General features: G+C 37.2%; 1 protein-coding gene across 5 annotated transcripts in view; it reads left to right on the top strand.

The window, feature by feature from the left end:
- The window catches only part of kcnip1a (Kv channel interacting protein 1 a), a 75,414-nt gene that overhangs the window by 41,901 nt on the left and 13,513 nt on the right, over positions 1 to 20,000 (top strand). Inside the window, exons 1-2 of one of the 5 annotated variants that reach the window (XM_079631314.1) lie at positions 3,114 to 3,436; positions 15,412 to 15,438. The exons of 2 other annotated variants lie outside the window; for them this stretch is intronic. In XM_079631314.1, coding sequence (XP_079487440.1) covers positions 3,379 to 3,436; positions 15,412 to 15,438 — 85 coding nt within the window. In that variant the 5' untranslated portion in view covers positions 3,114 to 3,378. Of the gene's footprint in view, positions 1 to 3,113; positions 3,437 to 15,411; positions 15,439 to 20,000 lie in introns of those variants that run through there. 2 more of the 5 variants (XR_013799837.1, XM_079631315.1) reach the window with 2 other exon arrangements.

Raw genomic sequence — 20,000 nt, 5'->3', positions numbered from 1 at the left:
GTTTTAAAATCTTAACCGATTGTGAAATCAGGCGCTCATTAGTGTAAGTAAGTGTTCACACATGAGTGACACAAAGCTCAAAGCGCTTTAGAGCCCGTTTACACCCGTCCACTTGTGATCCACATTTTAATACCAGGTGTAAACAGGGCCTTGCTTTTCTCTAATGAACTTTATGCACAGCTGCACTACTTCCTGAACTTTAGCCAGCTCCTTTGTTTCCTGTCTGCCATTATTGGACAAACTGATTAATCCAGGTGTGTCTGATTATTGTGGTTGGTCAGGCACACCTGGATTAATCAGTTTGTCCAATAATGGCAGACAGGAAACAAAGGAGCTGGCTGAAGTTCAGGAAGTAGTGCGGCTGTGCATAAAGCCCATTGCCATAATTTATTGCCGCTTGTGTTTGTTATAAAAGGTGCAAAATGTTGCAGTTTTTGTCAGCCTCTTCATCCATGTCTCATCAACACAAACCCAACTGGGCAGAACAAGTCGGTGCAACCGAGTATCTGTGTAATAAGTGGGATCATATGCAATCATAGCATTAAGATAAACCCCTTCATGCTTATGCCTATCAGGGCTTATTTTACTGTAATTATCCCTTACATAAATGATCCACTGGAATCATATCTCATAATTGTGTGCGATAACTCTTGAACTCGTCTCAAGTGAGTTCAATCTTCTTCACTAAAAATAATTATTTATTAAAATATAATAAATAATTGTATTTTATTATTTAATATTACTTTATTTAATAATTCTTTATTAAAAATAAATAGTTACAATAGGGGTTTTCCCAGAACCATTTTTGGTTCCCCAAAGAACCTTTCAGTTATTAAAAGAAAAAATAATGTTATTAGTGTGAAGTAAGCCTGTCACAATAACTACTTTTTGTTGTGCGATATACAGGTGAAACCCGAGAAATTTGAATATCATGCATAATTTATTTCAGTAATTCAACTTAAAAGGTGAAACTAAATATTATATAGACTCATTACATGCGAAGTGAGATATTTCAAGCCTTTATTTGTTATTATTTTGATGATTATGACGTACAGCTTATGAAAACCCCAAATTTAAAATTAGAATATTGTGAAAAGGTTTTCATATCATGTTAATAACATAATGGGCGATATATTGTCACCAAATATTATTGTGCATATATCGTGCGATAAATTGATGTATTGATTATTGCGATTATTTGCACTAGTATGAAGAACATTTTAATAATAAAAATAAAAAAAATGTTTTCCACTATAAAGAACCTTTCTAGTTGAATTGTAGGAAACCTGTGCACTATATATGCATTCTCATATTTCATAACCGTATATGAAACCGTATGCATTGATTGACAGTATTTTGAACACATCACCCTGCTTAGGTTCAGACCTTTTATCTGAAGAAGACCTATTATGTTATACTTAATTAATCCTGTGGTTTCATTTTATGATGATTCATGACTGTTCATTAATAATTAACGACGGTGTCATTTCAAGTCATTGGGATGCTAATGAATCAGCAGGAGGGTGTCGTAATTTAGGCGCTCTTATACATTGACGTTCTTGGCAGATGTTTCCTCACGGTTGATAAGAAAACATGCACTTCATCTCTTTACGCTTTAAGTCTATGTATAAAGTATGTTAGGCAGCAACAGAAGACGTCACTCGCACCTATTTTTGGGTACTTTTTGGTATTGAACAAAATGTACAGTATATTTCTCTCAGGTTGTCCACCATCTTGGGTGAAACTTTTCATTTATGTTGTTGCAGTGCATTCTGGGATGGTGCATTAAGGATGAATGCTTTATGTTTATGATTTTTGGCTTAAAGAATAATTCAAGGCATTATGTCAATTTTGTCGACCTTTTAAATCAGCCTTCGAAGTGTGAGGTGGTAAATCTCACAAACCTCACAAAATCAAGTAAAAAAGAGAAGTGATAAAGAATTGCATAAATTAAATGAATAAAAAAATATTTTTGGCCCATTAAGATTTTTTTTTTCATTGAGTTTTTTATTTTGTTGTTTTCAATATTGATTCACATTATTGTAATTCATGAGTTGAAGTCTTCAGAAATTTCTTCCATTATGTATATATATATATATTTTTTAAATTACAATAAAAAACATTAAATTATTTAAAAAACTAGAAATACAATTATAACAGGTATACATTTATTTATTTTTATTTACTTATTTTAAATTTAAGGGGGAAGGTGCTTAATTGTCAATAAAATTAAAAAAAAATCTATATATTTAAAAAAAAATCTTAATTATCCTAAAGAGTTTAATTTATGGTTAATTTTAGGGGGCAAAAATTAACCCAGATATTTCTTTATTTTGTAATTTTCGATATAGATTCCTCTTTATTGTAATTCGTGAGTTTAAGCCATCAGAAATTTCTACTATTATTTATAAATATTTTTTGAAATTAGAAATATAATTATAACACACACACACACACACACATATATATATATATATAGCAGGGAGCTTGATTGACTGGTGATCTGACCAATCATACTTCGCCATCCGCCATTTTGTCCGACAAAGCAGTCAGGAGAGTTAGTAGATTAACATGGGAGGATTTGAACTTGAGAAGCGGACTGTAGGCTACTGACGTCTTTCCGCGGTTAAAACAACATTCCTTCTGATGTTCATTCATGTTTATTTGATGCTATAAATGAACTAGAAGGAAGAGATGATCGGTTCACGAGCAGCTTTAACTGAGGCGATCTGTCACACACATTAAAGAGCCACAAAACGCTATTTATTGTTTAAATTTCTTTTAAAAAATGACAAAATTTGAAAGGTGAGACTTTGTTTAATGTGTTTAATTACAAAAGTAACTGCGTTGTCACTCTCCTCTCTGCTCCGCGATGTATTTTTATGTTCATTGCGTGAGAACATGGTGTGTGTGAGAGAGCTGTCGGACATAGCGACAGTAACTAAGGGGGGCGGGGTTTTTTTTGCGAACGGTCAAACGATTTAACAAAAAAAAATGTTTAGGTGCTTAATTGTCTTTCAAATGTCAAACAAAAATATTTACAAATCTAATTGTAACAAATCTTGACCCAAATATATTTTTTTCATTCAAAATATAATTCATTACACACACATAAATGTAGTGAGGTAATAAAAAACGACCCAGACATGTTTTGGTGAGATGGAGAGTAAAGATGAACAAGTGCGTATGTGGGAAAGAGCGAGAGAGAGCGAGAACGAGTGTTTGAGGAGGGAGGGGTGACGCAGAAAGCAGCAGTTGGAGGCAGGAGCGTTAAGATTAGACTCAGAAGAGACGGAATGATGCTTGGACAGAGAAACACAGCGAGCGACTGATAAAAACGCACGTGACGGACACACGCGCACATACGACTGTTACAACATGGGGGCGGTTGTCGGTACATTGAGCTTACAGACGAGACAGCGACGACCATCAAGAGGTAAGAGTCTGTCTGTCTGTCTGTCTGTCTGCCTGTCTGTCTGTCTCTCACGCACACAGACAGCTAGACCGAGAACTTCACATATAGCCTAACGTTACCAGACTCAAACTGCGTGTGCATCCTTGAATAACATGCCTGAATGTCTAGTTGTATGTGCATCCTTCAATAGCATGCATGCATGTGTGTGTTTGTATGTATGTGCATGCATCCTTGAGTTGCATGCATGCGTGTGTGTGTGTGTGTGTGTGTGTGTGTGTGTTTTCAGTAATTAGATGACTCACACACATCCTCTCTGAGCTGTGCAACAAGTGCCGTTTGACTGACGCCAGTGTTTCTGCTCTTTAATAAAGTAAACGCTGAAACACGCACGCATTACGTGACTCATGAAGCTGCGTAGTGTTTTTGATGTGAAGCGAGTTAACAGCTTGCAGAAGAGCAGAGAGCGTGCGTGTGCGCGCGCGCGTGCGCCCGTGTGTGTGTGTGTGTGTGTATTTTGATGTCGGGTCATGTATGCATATGTGTTTGAAACTCTACTCGCACACCCGCTCCGTTCCCGCCTGTTACCTTGGAAGCACTGTTGTCATGGTAACGGGGCGATGGCAAAGTGGTGTGTTTTTGTGTGCACGTCTGAAGGGTCCCGACCCATCGCTCATGTCCGAGAGAGAGAGAGAGAGAGAGAGAGAGAGAGAGAGAGAGAGAGAGAGACATCAGCACCTGTTGTTTTGTCTTCAGTGTTCACGCAGTGATCTGAGCAGAAGATATAGGCTACATTAAAGGAATAGTTCACTTAAAAATAATTTTTTTGTCACCGTTTAGGCTACTCACCCTCAAGTTGTCTTACACCTGTATGAGTTTCTTTCTTCTTTCTCCTGACAAAATAAGATATTATAATGTGGCTATTTAAACAGTTGCTCAATTTACTTCCAATGTAGGAAAAAAGCAATGCGGTCCATCAACTGTCTGGTTACTGACTTATTATTCTTCAAACTATCTTCCTTTGTGTTGAGCAGAAGAAGGAGATTCATATAGGCTAGTTTTAAAACAACTTGAGAATGAGTCAATTTTTATTTAAGTGAGCTATTCCTTTCAGTTTTTCTTAAGCTGATTGGAAATGTTTTAATATGATATTAGGGTTACACAATATTGAAGAAAAGTGCGTTAAATAAATAATGCTATGCGATCCGATATTGCTTTAAGTGTGTAAAATAAATGTAAAATATGTACATGTATTTAAAAACTGAAAATGATATGTGTTTCACATTCTTTTTGTGAGAAGAAAGCATCCCTACACCTTCTGAAAGTGAACAGCAGTGTTTTATTCTAGCATTACGTAAAAAGTAAGTATCATTTTAATGTCAGTGTGAACCAGGGGGTTTAGGGTCTCATAGGCCTACATTAGGCTTATGTGACAACTGAATAATCAAATGTGAAAATATGTATTAAATACTGATTCTTATTAAAGCTACAAAAGTTAGTCAGTCAAAAGCAGTGAGTGATTTAGTCTATTTTTGATTTAATAATGTTAAGCACACTAGGTGACCAGATGTCCCGAAATCTAAGCTGTTGTCCCGAATCCTGAATCCTGCCGAAAATTATAAAGCAAAATTTTAAATAGTTATTGTCTGATAAAACATTAAAAACTGTCCGTGGGGGTTGAGTCCTCCTGCTGGCTGCTCATTGGCTGCAACATCTTTTTTGTTTATTTTTTTAAGATACTAATACTTTTTTTAAGCGGACAGCCAGTCGTAAAGGAGTGATTGATTGGCGGCACTGTGTGCAAAAAAATACTTCGGCCTAATGTCTGATGTCGGGTTACACAAAATCATCTACACAATTATTTAGTTTTCTTATTTAATGACCGACAATTTAGTTGTAATAATAGTTTTGCCATAAGGCTTATTAGTGTAGCCTGAAAGGTCTGATTTACGCACTGTTACAACTATCTTCTTTTTTTTTCACAATGACATTTGCATTAATTTTTATTGATTTTAATGTTGTATTTTTGTGGCAGACTAAAGATTAATGACAGACTGTTGATCTTTGAATAAAAAATATCTTTGGTTCAGGTTTGAAATTCATTATAGGCTATGTAGTCTAATATCATAGTAGGCCTGTCGCCGTCCGTCACCCCCCCCCCCCCCCCCCCATATTTAATATGGCCAAATACACATAACTTATATAATATGTATTATACATATACTTATGAGCTGCGGGAGAGAGCTGAATTCAGGATTACGTGCTTATGTTCACACAGAACATGTTTTTCCATTCCACTGCTCTTCTCTTCTCTTCTTTTCCATTATTTGCCAAAGCTAACTCTGCGGTCAAGTTAAAATAAGTTCAACTTTTCAAAAAAGCGTCTCTAGACCTTGTGCTTTTGTTTTCGTTCCTCTGACCATATTGTGCAGCCCTTATTTATACCTTTTGAAAGGGTTTTTAATCATGATCCAAATTTAGTTTTAGATTTTTTTAGGAAAATGAGTTTTGAAATATCCTTAAAGGATAATTCTGGTATTTAACACCTTGAGTCTATATTGTAGTTTGTTTTGGATGAACAAGAGTGGTGGACAACATTTTTTTGACAATGGTTCCTCTCTCGAGTTTTTGACTATAAAAGAATTGGCCATGGACCCATTTAACATTGGAGTCAATGGGCATGTCCGAAAATGTCATTAAAACAGCCAATAATGTTCGTTTACAAAACTGTTAAACTCACCGAGTGGTTAGTGGTGTTCGTTGATGATTATAAACAATATATCGTCGCAATATATGATTCCAATCCGTTTATTTTGCTATAGTGGAACTATTTTTTCAGAACCGTGTAACTTCCGCTCAATATTTGAATCTGAAGCGTTAGCACACTCCCGACCACTTGATGGCGATAACCGATGTTTATGTCTCGCGGGACACTCACGGTCACAGTCGAGTTCAACTTCATATTGCACTGGTCAGTGGTCACGTCTTTCAATATTTTCAAGGTTTTGTTTGTTTATTTCGCTTACTCTTCCGGAGCACAGTTGCTCTGCTCGCTAGCCTTATGAGAAACGGAAGCGGGCAAAAAGACTACATCGACCAAATGTAAACAGCCCGCTTTCCGTTTCCGGTAGCGCATTTATATTAACGAGCACTCAGTCCTTCAACAGAATTCAATGGGATTTTACAAAATGACGAATAAAACACGACAGAAACTGTATTTCGCAACACTTTTTGTTTCTGGAACATCAACGAACACCACTAATCACTTGGTGAGTTGCACAGTTTTGAAAACTAATGTTAAAGGTTGTTTTAATGACATTTTCGGACATGCACATTGACTCCAATGTTAAATGGGTCCATGGCCAATTCTTTTATAGTCAAAAACTCGAGAGAGGAACCATTGTCAAAAAAATGTTGTCCACCACTCTTGTTCATCCAAAACAAACTACAATATAGACTCAAGGTGTTAAATACCGGAATTATCCTTTAATAAGAACATAGAATAATCAATTATTAAAGCAACAAAGAGACTAATTACAAGAAATAGGACAAATAACTACAATACAACAAAGACACAAATGAAATAGGCACACCGCGGAACTTTTGGCCACTAGGGGCGCTAGACCTGTAACTTTCACGTCTAGTGCCCCTAGAGGCCACAAGCGCCGCAGAACTGTCGCAAAAGTAAAGAAGACATCCACTTAATAAATGAATTGCACAAAAGTGAACAGAAAATAACTGGTCCGGTAAGTCGCATAGACCAGGGGTGCCCAACCCTGCTCCTGTCTGTCCTGCAGAGTTCATCTCCAACCCACTTCATCAAACACTTTAATTTTCAAGCGATCCTGAAGACGTTGATTGTTTGCTTCAGGTGTGTTTGATTAGGGTTGGAGATAAACTTTGCAGGACAGTCGATCGGCAGGAGCAGGTTATAGACGTTTTGTACCTAAAACTAAGTTGTTATTGTGCTTGTTTTGGAGTCATCTTATCTTTAGATCGGACTTACGTCGTCTTATTTGTGTTTTTCCTGTAGCAAACTATGAATTTGAATCTAAAATCATATAAGCCTCTAATAATAGACATTTGTATCTAAAATCATATAAGTCACGAATAATACACACATAAGTTATATGAATGTGTAAAAGGACAAACAAACTGAAGCCTACAAATAACGGCAGTAGGTTTTGACATATCAGTTTTGTTACACGAATTCCCGACTTCGCAGTAAATATTACATTATAGCCTATATTAGGGCTGGGCGATATGGCCAAAAAAAAATATCACAATATTTGTTTTGATATCAGTCGATATCGATAATTATCGATAAATGTCAAATCTTTATTTATTTCAAGTTTAAAGACAGATTTTTACTCCAACGTGAAAGCTGTAGAAACCAGAGCGTTGTGTTTTTAAACTACTCTTTATTGTCAGAACATATCATGACAAACACTTGCCAAACAGGTGAACATTCACAAATCCGAGGTAGAACATTCAAACATTTGACATTTTTCCTTAACAAAATAAATATCTTTATTTCAGTAGTATTAGCTTGAGTTAGGATGCAGATTTACTTTATACAATTTATGTTCATTAACAAAAACAGTAACATCTGTTAAAAAAAAGTAACAACATTATTTTTATTTGGTAAAATGTAATATTCTTTAGTTTTATTAAAATTAACCATTGGTCATCCAGCATCATGCATTTAGATCATGATAACCACAGATAAAATGTAACTTTATGGTTTCTATGGTATTTATGAAAACCAGTAGCCTAAATACATAATTATACAAAAACTAATTATATTCCATTAGTCCTTTAATACATTGTCTACATTAATAATATTATACAATTCAATATATATATATATATATATATATATCTCCCACATTTCATGGTGCAGTTATTACTAGGCTAACGTTACAGTAACGTTAAATCCGTAAATGATGGGAATGTGTAGACGGAAAAGCCTTCTGACTGTATCGTTGCGCACAGTGCTTCTCCTATTCGTCAGCGCCGCTTCATCTGCCTTTAAACTGGTTTAAATCACTGAGACGTGTGTTCCTCGCTGAATTCAAGCACTTCTCACTGGATCTAGTGACCGAGACCGATCAGAGTAAACGCGTCTGCTCGAGTGAACTCGCGCTGCGCTGCCGTTTGGACTTTGAGCCGAGCGGATAAACGGTCCGTGTGGCGCGCGGTTCAAATGAGATTCGTTCCGCTTTTGGCGCAAAAATATTATCGAACATTTATCGAACTCTTGATATCGTTTTATCGAGAGAAATTATATCGCGATAATTATCGTTATCGTTTTATCGCCCAGCCCTATTATATATCCACTTTTATGCCGATGTTTATGTTTTATTTTCAGTCATCATTGTCTTCGCCCCTTGAATAATCTTCCGAGTCCCCTCCCGAAACAGGAGGAGGACGCGTAGGACGACGAGGGAGAGCCGGGGAGAAACAAGAGAGCCTCTTGTTTCTCCGCGAGCACGATCCCTCTCGCGTTTTCTCTTTCTTGCCTCCTCGGGAGCAGTTTTAAACTTTTCCTTGCCTCAGCCATGGCCAAGTCGAGCAGGCGGAAAAATAGTGGCAAAAGCGTTAGCTCCTTGAGCATACAGTATCAGAGCTTGTGGTCACGTGACGGTCGTAAAGTGATTCGTTCTCCAGGTCACATGACCTGTCCAAAGACGGTCCGTCTCCTCCAAACTTACATAGGCGGTATTTCAAGAGGGCAGCCCCGCTCGGAGCATTGATAGTGTCAAACACTGTATATTGGCCTGAGGAATCATTTAAAATAACTCATATGCTTCAACTCTTTAGGTCAAAAGTTCCACGGTGTGGCTTTAAATAAGTTTAAGCACTATATATAAGAAATATAGGCTACCGCATACATATTTATGAATAAAGACATAAAAAAACTACACAGTGTACCTTTAATTGTATAAAATCACTTGTTTTTAAACCGCAATGCTTAAAAACGCATGTAAAGCTTTTGTGACCGCACAGCAATGTCAAGTAAGAGTAACCAGGATACGAAAGATCAAAATCTCTACCGGCATATCGCCCACCCTTAGTCCAGATGTTAGAAGAACCATAAAAACATTTAAATTTACAGACATGAGTATTTTAAAAAACAAGAAAAGAAAGGGAAGACCTTTGATAGCAGGCATTAGACTTGAAAAATTGAGTACTAATATTTTCAATTAAATGCAGTAAATTAATAAAAATTGTTCATGTTTCTGACAGTTCAAGAGCCAAGTCTTTATCAGCGAGTAAAGATGTTGTAGGAAGTACGCTTTTCTTATTTCAATTGGTATAATATTCCACAAAACATAATTGACTAAATGAATTACATATATTTTTTATATATATTACTATTACTCAAGTATAGTTTTCCCCATGAAAACAGCCAAATAAGTTGGCATGACATTAAAAAAACAAACAATCAAATCCAAATTGGAGCGTTTACATGTTTTAGAGCGGAAGTCACACATGAATTTAGTTAATAATATGCTGCTTCAGTCAGGTAAAAATGAGCAAAATGAGGCAAAGCATGAGGAATATGAAATCAACCGTACAGTGATCCATAAATTAAACTCGATACGCCCTATTAAGGTCTCACTCTTTCATTCTCGCTCGCTTGTTCTTGTTCATTTGCGTGAAATCTTCAGTCTAGGGCTGTAATTGAATGAGTCTGGGATCTTTTTACCAAATTAGAATGCTTGTGATGTCACTTCCTGTTTAGTTTCACTCCAACACAACTGGTAATGGACCATCTGATGTGTATTGCAGACAAAAATGAGAGGATATTGGTCTGACTTTACACAATTTGGCTGGGATAACGCCACGTGTCCTTCAAGTGGAGTGAGAAATATCATGAGTTTCAAAGACATGAATGACCAAACAAAGTTGGTATTTATAAGCAAATAAGAATTATAGATGAGTTGTGAAGGAGCGTATCAGTTTGAAACGAGGCAGAAAGCAATTTTGATTGTAATGAATTTGCAAAATAATTTTTTCATGCTGTATTTATATAATTTTATAGACAATAATTGTGAAATGAATCACCCTTTCACTGTTTGCTTTATGAAAACTAATTACTTTTGTTGGATATCATGATGGCAAAGAATAATGTTCAGATGTAGTTTGCAGATTAAATTCAGGACGGGGAAAGATTAAAGCGCAGCAGGAGAGTACGGACAGAATGTAAATCATCGGATGTGATTGATGTGTGCCGTGATCGGCAGAGAGAGAGAGATATTGATCTGACAGAAGCTTCTTCAGAATAGCTGATCACTTTTGATTGAATATGTATACATTGATAAACATGTCTTCACAGTAAGATCACTGAACCCTACGGTGTTGCTCGTGTGGCAGTCAAAAATGACAGATTTTTATTTCAATTAAATTAATGTACCAAATTTTAGTTCTGTATTGTTTTTTTATTTAATATTTTGTATTTTTAGGGGATTTTATGGTGATAAATTATGTTTATGCAGTAGTTATACTCCACATACTAAAATGTGGTAAATCTTGACTTAAAAAGACTTAAGTTTGGTCTTGTTTTAAAGAATAGGCTACACTTCAGATTATTGCTGTAAAAAAAGTGAACTTAAAAAAAGTTATAGAATTTTACGTTTATTGTGATGAATGCCAAAAATACTACTCTAAAATGTGTTTTGAAACATATATTTCATATAAAATTGTACTCTAAAACCATGAGGAAAATCAAAGCCATAAATCTAAACGAGTTGTGCTCCAAATTTGAGGTTGTCATCTAAAAAAAATGAGCTTTCAGTCAGATTTTGTTTGGCTGCAGTACCAAACGCGTCCACTAGATTAAATTTGTCTCCCATTAATTTCTAATGTGACCAACATGTGACAATTTGTTTTTTTTCCAGGAACAATTAACCTTTTAGAAGCATGTCCATGATTTTTTGTGTGTACATAGCAAGTACCAAACCTTCACCAAGTTTCATACAATTCCAATGAAGTAAAAAAAAAAAAAAAAAAACATTTTTCGGTCAAAAATAACCAAAGAGCACCAGAGTTAAAAAATTTGGATCAACCTTATGGCAATATGAAACTATGAAAAATATTTAGTATAAATATTTGAATATATAGTTTTAGAGATTATTCTGGTGTGTGTGTGTGTGTGTACATAGCAAGTACCAAACCTTCACCAAGTTTCATACAATTCCAATGAAGTAAAAAAAAAAAAAAAAAAACATTTTTCGGTCAAAAATGACCAAAGAGCACCAGAGTTAAAAAATTTGGATCAACCTTATGGCAATATGAAACTATGAAAAATATTTAGTATAAATATTGAATATATAGTTTTAGAGATTATTCTGGAGTGTGTGTGTGTGTGTGTGTGTGTGTGTGTGTGTGTGTGTGTGTGTGTGTGTGTGCTCTCTCTCAGTTTCTTGTTGTTTGTTCAATCACCCTTCTGGAACATTCTCTGTGTGTTACAAACATTGTAAGAATGTGTTTGCATACATCAGATGGGCTGATTAATTCTGATTGTTCTCGGATAATCTGAGATTATCAGCATCATCTATTTCCACTTGATCCTCTCGGCCTGAAAGTGGATCATTTTAGTCAAATCTTGAGTAAATATTGTGCATAGTAGCCTAAACGATCATTTACCGTCATTGGTTCTTGTGCACATCTCATTTACTGGCCAGCGTACTGTAGATCCCACAGTCTGCTCGTGTGTTCCTCCTCTTCCTCCTCTTCCTCCGCTAGTGCGTGTGTGTGGACACTGATGGAGAACTGCAGCAGACGCTCTTCTGTTGCTGAGAGTCAGAGAGAGTTATTTTTATACTCTTGATGTGTCTGATCTGATGCACGTCTATAGTTTTCAATGAAACCGTCAGCTTTCTTGTCATTTTTAGCACATTGCATTGCAATTAATAAATTAAACAGTTCCTTCAGGAAACAACAGTTACAAGTACTAGACCAACAATAAATATTAGTGGTTTTAACAATACCCTAATGTCACGATTCGATACATATCTTGATCATGAACTCACGATAATATATTATTGAGATACTACAAGACATATGATTAAAGGTTAACAAAAAATGTAAATTAATATGTTTCTGGTGTCAATAGAGACACCAGAATAACAAGATTCATGATTCTGAAGATGAAAACACAGAATTATTTTAGATGAATATGCTTGATCTCGGTCACTGACTATATATTTAAAATAATGTCGGCCACTTTTACTGGTAACAAGACATTTGGCATTATCAGGACACACAAATATTCCCCCATTGCATTATTATACATTATATTCAACATTATATATAGATGTTTAATGTAGTATTGACACTAAAACTCTGAAAACTAATTTTTTTTTTCATTTTGGTTGAACTATACACAATATATATTGTCACAATCCACGATACATATTGATGCATTTTTGTATTGCGACACAATATATTGTTACACCCATAATAAATATGTAGCTATACACACAGTTTATACTAAGTGAATGTAATATATACATCCAATGTGGCTACAGCGTAATATCATACAGGTATAAATACCTTTTTAATTGATTATTAAAATGTTTAATTAAGGTTTATACATAGTTTCCATGACAAGGTTGAAGATAAATCTTTTCATTACTACTCAATGAATATTAAACAGCACAAACTATGCAAAAGCGGCATTGGAAAATGGCTGGATGGATGATTCAGCTGTTAGACGCGGGAAATAATGCGGCGCACAACTCTCACAGTGCATTGTGGGTATTCTCTAGCTAGCCATTGAGCGTACATTGGTTGTATACTTGTTATTGTGGTGCATTGTGGGATTGAATGAGAGCTGAAATCATTCCTGAACCGGCCACCGACGAGAGAAACTCACAAACACGATATCTGGCGATATATTTTTTCCAAAAGAGTTTAAAGGGTTAGTTTACCCAGAAATGTAAACTCTGTCAGTAATTACTCTCCCTCATGTTGTTCCCCCGTAAGCTCTTTCATTCATCTTCTGAACACAAAAAAGACAATGTTTAAAATAGTCCGAGTGACTACAGCGGCTCAACATTAAGTTTATCAAGCGACGAGAATACTTTTTGTGTGCAAAAACACACAAAATAATGACTTTATTCAACTCTTGATGTTCTTCTGTGTGTGTCTCTGAGTGAGTTCACACATGACCAGCGTCGGCCAATAGTGAGCCTCCGTTCTGACGTACAGCCCAGAAGTGCTGTGCTGTTACACTACGTGAACTCACTCAGAGACACACACAGAAGAACATCAAGAGTTGAATAAAGTCATTATTTCTGTTTGTTTTTGAGTCACTGTAGTCACTTGGACTATTTTAACGATGTCTTTACTAACTTTCTGGGCCGGCAAGTTTCGATTACAACAGAAGCCTATGGAGGAGTGAGACGGCTCTCAGATTTAATCACAAATATCTTGATTTGTGTTCAGAAGATGAACGAAAGACTTACGGGGAACAACATGGGGGAGAGTAATTACTGACAGAGTTTACATTTCTGGCTGAACTAACCCTTTAACGACCCGTGAACAGTCGCTTTTATCCTCTTCTTTGACGTCCAGCCTGCAGATCAGCCTAAATATGAAAACCCCAAATTCAAAATTAGAATATTGTGTAAAGGTTTTCATAAACTGTAAGCCATAATCATCAAAATTATAACAAACAAAGGCTTGAAATATCTCACTTCGCATGTAATGAGTCTATATAATATATTAGTTTCATCTTTTTCCAACTTTTGCACCATATTAAAATTTTTCCAGTTTCACCTGTAAGTCTGACAACTTGCGTACGTGCAAATATTATCACAGAAACTCTTTGTTTGTCATTATAAGCTGAATGTGTCTTCAGGAAGACGGCTGAAGTGGAACGGTGTGTACACAGGTGGAGTGTTGAGAAGTGTGTGTGATTAACTTTCTTAATTACTGATGCGTCAAGCCTTGATTTGCGCAGTGTGATTTCTCACAGCTGTCGACTGCAGTCGTGTGTGTGTGTGTGTGTGTGTGTGTGTGTGTGTGTGTGTGTTTGAGAGAAATGTGTGAATTTTCTCTGGATATATATTTCACTCTTGCTCTCAAGAACTGAGCTCTTCTCAATTGCTTTGGTAGTACAAAGATTATGCTAATTCAGATTATGCAAACTGGCAGTTTAAACCGGAGGATTACAGTGAAGTGTGTGTGTGTGTGTGTGTGTGTGTGTGTCATGACACTGAAAACAAGTCCTTGCGAATGTAGAACAGCCACCTTATAATACTTGTATGAAATGTTGTAGTAAAAGTGTTGTGATGTAGCATTTCCTTTTGTATTTATGATTTATTAATATATTTATGAATAAATGCTGCGTGTGATGCTGTTTGGTTTTGTGGTTGTTTGTCTCCATCTAGTGGCCATTTGAACCTCCCAATGAGGAAAAGGAAACTATATATCATATTTTTAAAACATACATAAGAATATTTTATTTAACTAAATTTTAAAAGAAAATATAAAATATGTATTTATTTAATTATTAATTACTACAATACATTTATCTTGATGTCTATCATCAGAAGGTACCGGTACTCATTGTATATGTTTCTATCTTTGGTTTATATCTACAGTTTCATGAATTAAATGTGCTCTAGTTTTATGATTCTATGAAATAAATATTTATCACTTACAGCTCCATTGAATTAATTCATGTTTTGGTATATTTAGATCTGGAATAATGTCTGGAATCTGAATTAATGTCTTTTGTTGTCTCTGTGTGTTGCACATGAACTTTGCCTTCTAAACGAGGCTCTTTAATCAAACCAGCAGTGCTGTGTGTGTGTGTGTGTGTGTGTGTGTGTGTGTGTGTGCGTGCGTGCGCGCATTTGCATGTGTGTGTGCATGTGCATGTGTTGTATGTGTGTTGACTCATTGTTCTGCATAACAATTATGTTTCTTTAGGAGGACATGGTCATGTAATTCTGAAATTATGTTTATTGTGGATTGTTTTATAGCAACAATGTTCGGATCTACAAACCATGGTATTTAATTTTCATTCTTCTCTGAAATGTGCATTCACACACACACACACACACACACACACACACACACACACACACACACACACACACACACACGCAGAGTCGATGAGTTGACATCGTTCTTAATGTCCTACCTAAGGGCAGGACTCACCTGGGGCTGCAGTCTCACCTGAGAGTGTGAAGGACACACACACACACACACACACACTCACCCACTCACTCACTTTCGCACACACACACACACACACACACACTTACTTTCGCACACACACACACACACACACACACACACTCCCCTCCTGCTTCTGCGTCATTCAGAATCCAAGAATGTGAATTGAACTATTTTGAATTTGGATTTAAGAGCATAGAATTAAAATGGAATGAAATTAATAGAGCTGCAATATTTTTTTCAGTGTGTATTACTGGTAACACTTTGGTCTTACAATAAAGTCTCAATGGTTTCCACCCACCATTCCATCCATCCATTCTGTCCATCCATCCACCCAACATTCTATCCATCCATCCACGATTCCACCCATCATTCTATCCATCCATCCACCATTCCACCCAACATTCTATCCATCCATCCACGATTCCACCCATCATTCTATCCATCCATCCACCATTCCACCCAACATTCTATCCATCCATTCTGTCCATCCATCCACCCAACATTCTATCCATCCATCCACGATTCCACCCATCATTCTATCCATCCATCCACCATTCCACCCAACATTCTATCCATCCATCCACGATTCCACCCAACATTCTATCCATCCATCCACGATTCCACCCAACATTATATCCATCCATCCACCATTCCACCCAACATTCTATCCATCCATCCACCATTCCACCCAACATTCTATCCATCCATCCACGATTCCACCCAACATTCTATCCATCCATCCACCATTCCACCCAACATTCTATCCATCCATTCTGTCCACCATTCCACCCAACATTCTATCCATCCATTCTGTCCATCATTCCACCCAACATTCTATCCATCCATTCTTTCTATCATTCCACCCAGCATTCTATCCATCCATCCACGATTCCACCCAACATTTTATCCATCCATCCACGATTCCACCCAACATTCTATCCATCCATTCTTTCCATCATTCCACCCAACATTCTATCCATCCATCCACGATTCCACCCAACATTCTATCCATCCATCCACGATTCCACCCAACATTCTATCCATCCATTCTGTCCATCATTCCACCCAACATTCTATCCATCCATTCTTTCTATCATTCCACCCAACATTCTATCCATCCATCCACGATTCCACCCAACATTCTATCCATCCATCCACCATTCCACCCAACATTCTATCCATCCATTCTGTCCATCATTCCACCCAACATTCTATCCATCCATCCACCATTCCACCCAACATTTTATCCATCCATTCTGTCCATCATTCCACCCAACATTCTATCCATCCATTCTTTCTATCATTCCACCCAACATTATATCCATCCATCCACGATTCCACCCAACATTTTATCCATCCATCCATGATTCCACCCAACATTCTATCCATCCATTCTTTCCATCATTCCACCCAACATTCTATCCATCCATCCACGATTCCACCCAACTTTTATCCATCCATCCACGATTCCACCCAACATTCTATCCATCCATCCACGATTCCACCCAACATTCTATCCATCCATCCACCATTCCACCCAACATTCTATCCATCCATTCTGTCCATCATTCCACCCAACATTCTATCCATCCATCCACCATTCCACCCAACATTTTATCCATCCATTCTGTCCATCATTCCACCCAACATTCTATCCATTCATGCACCATTCCGTCCATCATTCTATCATCCATTCCATCCATCCATCCATCCATCATTCTATCATCCATCCACCATTCCATCCATCCACCATTCCACCCAACATTCTATCCATCCATTCTGTCCATCATTCCACCCAACATTTTATCCATCCATTCTGTCCATCATTCCACCCAACATTCTATCCATTCATGCACCATTCCGTCCATCATTCTATCATCCATTCCATCCATCCATCCATCCATCATTCTATCATCCATCCACCATTCCATCCATCCACCATTCCACCCAACATTTTATCCATCCATTCTGTCCATCATTCCACCCAACATTCTATCCATTCATGCACCATTCCGTCCATCATTCTATCATCCATTCCATCCATCCATCCATCCATCATTCTATCATCCATCCACCATTCCATCCATCCACCATTCCACCCAACATTCTATCCATCCATTCTTTCTATCATTCCACCCAACATTCTATCCATCCATCCACGATTCCACCCAACATTCTATCCATCCATCCACGATTCCACCCAACATTCTATCCATCCATCCACGATTCCACCCAACATTCTATCCATCCATTCTTTCCATCATTCCACCCAACATTCTATCCATCCATCCACGATTCCACCCAACATTCTATCCATCCATTCTGTCCATCATTCCACCCAACATTCTATCCATTCATCCACGATTCCACCCAACATTCTATCCATCCATCCACGATTCCACCCAACATTCTATCCATCCATCCACCATTCCACCCAACATTCTATCCATCCATTCTGTCCATCATTCCACCCAACATTCTATCCATCCATTCTTTCTATCATTCCACCCAACATTCTATCCATCCATCCACGATTCCACCCAACATTTTATCCATCCATCCACGATTCCACCCAACATTCTATCCATCCATCCACCATTCCACCCAACATTCTATCCATCCATTCTGTCCATCATTCCACCCAACATTCTATCCATTCATCCACGATTCCACCCAACATTCTATCCATCCATCCACGATTCCACCCAACATTCTATCCATCCATCCACCATTCCACCCAACATTCTATCCATCCATTCTGTCCATCATTCCACCCAACATTCTATCCATCCATTCTTTCTATCATTCCACCCAACATTCTATCCATCCATCCACGATTCCACCCAACATTTTATCCATCCATCCACGATTCCACCCAACATTCTATCCATCCATCCACCATTCCACCCAACATTCTATCCATCCATTCTGTCCATCATTCCACCCAACATTCTATCCATCCATCCACCATTCCACCCAACATTTTATCCATCCATTCTGTCCATCATTCCACCCAACATTCTATCCATTCATCCACCATTCCGTCCATCATTCTATCATCCATTCCATCCATCCATCATTCTATCCATCCATCCACCATTCCACCCAACATTCCATCCATCCATTCTATCCATCATCCATCCATCCATCCATCCATCCATCCACCATTCCACTCAACATTCCATCCATCCATTCTATCAATCCTTCCACCCAACAACATTCTATCCATCCATTCTGTCCATCATTCTACCCAAAATTCCATCCATCATTCTATCCATCCATGCACCATTCCATCCACCATTCTATCCATCATTCCATCCACATGCTACATTTATACCCGTTGTTTTTTTTTTCACCATGAAGATATAGTTACAAACATATTATGTTAATTGTTTTGATATTGAGTTTAGAATATTTTAGACATACACAAAATATCAGGGAAAGGCATAAACAGTCAAAAGGAATGTGTAATTATTTGTGTTGTACTACTTTTGTGTGATTTCTTTGCATTGGAAGTCTGTGAAGTCCTTTAACATCTTGTTTGATGTTCAATTCATATTCATAATCATGATTTGAAAGGGGTAAATTCTGTATTTTGCTCAACTCTGATGTTTCAGCACAATGAACATTTGATAGATGGCATAGTGATTATCACACACACACACACACACACACACAGAGAGAGAGAGAGAGAGAGAGAGAGAGAGAGGTGTATATATAAAGGTGGATGCTGTGGACTCAGCGAGTACAGAAAGAGCCGTAATGAAAGCGAGAGTAAAGCGGGAATACTAAGGCACTAGCGCAGGGATCCGGAGTGATGGAGGAAGGAGAGGGAGAGGGACTGCAAACTTTAGCTATAGTTCTGCTGCTGTGTGGAGCTCTGAAACTCCTACACACACTCGGACTCATCAGCACTGAGGGTGAGTCTCACACACACACACACACACACCGGACTCGTGACATCCAGAGAGATTAGCAGCTGGAGAGAAGTTTTATCAGATGTTTGTGTGGGCTCAATGTGATTCAAACAGACGTCTGATAATGAACGTTGATATTTGCAGGATCAGATTTAACCTCGGCCAGAAAGTCACATTATTCACACACTGTAATTCTTCTGTGGAAAATTGATTTCACCGGCTGTGGAATAAGATCAAAAGAAATGTTCATCATAATCATGTTTTTAGCAAATCTGGAAAATGCTTTAGATTTGCTCTGGAAAAAAAAAAAATGTTGCAGGATTTGTTTTATTTACAGATTATGTAAATTAAAAATATATATTTTTGGAAATAGACTTTAATTCAGAGCTTTAATACACCTGAAAAAAATTGCCGTAGAAACAATTTTCACTCAGAATTTGTCAGTCAATTTCACAAATAATTACAAAGAAATG

Source organism: Phoxinus phoxinus (assembly GCF_949152265.1).
Source record: "Phoxinus phoxinus genome assembly, chromosome: 12".
Classification (NCBI taxonomy): domain Eukaryota; kingdom Metazoa; phylum Chordata; class Actinopteri; order Cypriniformes; family Leuciscidae; genus Phoxinus; species Phoxinus phoxinus.
The sequence above is the reverse complement of the archived record's forward strand: the minus strand, read 5'-3'. Positions and strand labels throughout refer to the sequence as shown.